At 40.1% G+C, this 2,500-nt stretch overlaps 1 protein-coding gene across 1 annotated transcript in view; it reads right to left on the reverse strand.

Moving 5' to 3' along the window:
- Nucleotides 1–104: 104 nt before the first annotated feature.
- LOC137969828 (E3 ubiquitin-protein ligase TRIM71-like) overlaps nucleotides 105–2,500 on the reverse strand; it is a 3,313-nt gene continuing 917 nt past the window's right edge. Inside the window, exon 1 of the mRNA XM_068816200.1 lies at nucleotides 105–2,500. This exon is cut by the window's right edge and continues 917 nt beyond it. Within this exon, the coding sequence (XP_068672301.1) occupies nucleotides 916–2,500 (1,585 nt within the window). The 3' untranslated portion in view covers nucleotides 105–915.

A 2,500-nucleotide genomic window follows, 5' to 3' on the forward strand; every position in this document is an offset into this window, starting at 1 on the left:
CTCTGGGTGTGGTGCTGTGGCATTCTCCTTGCTAGAAGGCCACACCTGAATCACAATAATAAACTGTTATTGCATGAGGTGAGAATTATCCTCTGTTTATTTAAACGAAAATCGTTTTAAGACGTTAAAATTTTTAAAATCGGCAGTGCATTGATCATCACCAACCTAAATATAGAATTAGCCTTGGTAAAAGCCAAGGTGAGCTAAAATAAAAGTTTGGGAGGCTAAAAACCAACAATGTGTTTAAAATAATACCTTTTTCCTGTCCGAGAGGGCGTTTTTATTTTACAAAATAAAACACAACATCAATTAGTTCTCATGCAAGCTTAATGATTGTTGAGCTCAAGTGACTTGATAATAGAGGAGACTGTAAATTAAATTAAATGAAGTTTAAGATTTAAGAGATGAAATGAACTGTTGGTATTTTGATTACAAGAGGAAAATCTGCGTTCATGGATAAAAACCGCGCGGGAAAAAGTAGGGAATCAATAAACAGACTTGACACAATATACTGCTATTAATTAAATGCTATAAGCACTCAGCTATCATACAATCGCATAGTATGTAAACAAGTTTCCGTTGGAAGTCTAAAGTAAAAAAATTGGTTTTAATGGCAAAGTTCTTTATTTAAGCTAATTTTAATGCACTGTTCGAATGAACTTTGCACAAAATTTTCTGGACTCCACTAACATAGTTTCGAAAATTGACCTGTCTTCACTTCATAACAGGATGCTTTAATGATGACAAACCCATACTGACTTGGCCAGGCTATACATGCAGGAAAGATCTTTCCTGAAAACGTTTGTTCGATACAACTAGACATCATTTGGACGGGACACAGTAAACAACAATTTCAAAGCTAGGAGCAAATACTTAAATTCTGGTGATGAGTCAATTAATCGCTATTAGTTTATCCTATTTCAAGATGGATACCTTTTTAGCTCTGGAGTCGGTGACTAAAATCCGACCATCCGGTGTTGTTGCAATATGACGGGGTCCTTGCAGAACACCAACACTTTTTCCGGTAAAAGAACCTTCAACTGAAAACTGGACAATTCGACCGTTGCAAAAATCACAAAGGAGAATGTTGTGATGATCAGTGCCGCATTTCTCAGCACACAGGCCGCACGGGAAATTCAGTTGTCCGTCACCGTTGCGCTTTTCACCAATCTTGCATAAAAACTTGCCTGAGCGGTCAAAGACTTTTAAGCAGTGGTGCCAGGCATCAGAAACAATAAACCTGTTTTCATGGAAAATGCATCCACAGGGAAAGGATAATTTTCCTGAGCCGCTGTCTCTAATTGTAAACAATAACTCACCGCCCTTGGTAAAAACCTGAATCCCTTTGTTCTCTACGTCGGCAACAGCAATACGTCCTTGATCATCTACGCAAACGCTATTTGGAATTTTAAACTCGCCATCTCTTAACCCTTTACTGGCAAAAGACTTCACCACATTTCCGGTCTGCACGTTGAATTGTTGAATGCGGTGATTCAATGTATCCGCTACAAGAATGTTGTCGTCATCAACAAATGTCAAACCTGAAGGACCATTAAGCTCACCAGCTTTCTCCCCTCTGCGTCCAAATTTTCGAAGATACTTTCCTTCTTTATCGAACATTAGGATACAGTTCTTATTGTAATCAGTTACAGCGATTAGGCCTTTACTGTTCACAGAAATCCCTTCAGGATTGTCAAGAGTTTGTCCTTCTAAATCCAACTCACCCACAACTTTAAACCGTCGTTCCTTTACTTGGATTAAGAATGGATTCTTGTGGAGTTTGACACCTTTTAAAGACACTGAAACGTTGTATGTACCTGGAACTTTAGCTACAAATCTCGACGACAAAGTTCCACCTTCGTTTTTGCGTGTAATCAAACTTCCCACTTGTTCAGTGGGTTCCACGAGAACTTCTGGGTGAAACAATTCTCGGCTCATGAATTTAGGACAAATAACCAACTCTGCTTCAACGCCAGCTTGAAAATCTTGAGTCAGACCTTTGATAGCTAACTCCTCGGTTGTAATAACACCCAGGGTTAATTTTTCTGTTTCAGCTGCTGACACAAACTTCAAATATGAGGCAACCGGAAGTGTTGCCGGTATTGCAGTCTTGTCAAGATCTTCAAATCGCTTTTCCAAGGTTTCTTTGCTTTGCATGATATCTGAGCTAGAGCTCCTTTGAACCAAGTTGCTGGCAAACTCTATGGCTTGATTTAATTGACTCAGCAAGGACTGCAGCTGATTCTTCGCTTCGTTTAGTTTCTGCAGTCTCGATACCCGTGTCTTGTCGACTGCGATAATGGCTTCCCGCCCGAGGTCTCGAATTTTGGTGATCATTTGGTCAGCTGTTTGGGAAACTTGGCGTTTAGCGGCGGTAGCGTTAGTTTCCACATCAACAGCTGTTTGCTCAAACTGACGAATCGCATCACTGCAAAGTTTGCTCTTTTCTTTTATCGACTTAATTGCTGCCGTGAGTTTAGCCTTCTCGCTACCGGCTGCT

Source organism: Montipora foliosa, chromosome 9 (genome assembly GCF_036669935.1).
Source record: "Montipora foliosa isolate CH-2021 chromosome 9, ASM3666993v2, whole genome shotgun sequence".
Lineage (NCBI taxonomy): Eukaryota > Metazoa > Cnidaria > Anthozoa > Scleractinia > Acroporidae > Montipora > Montipora foliosa.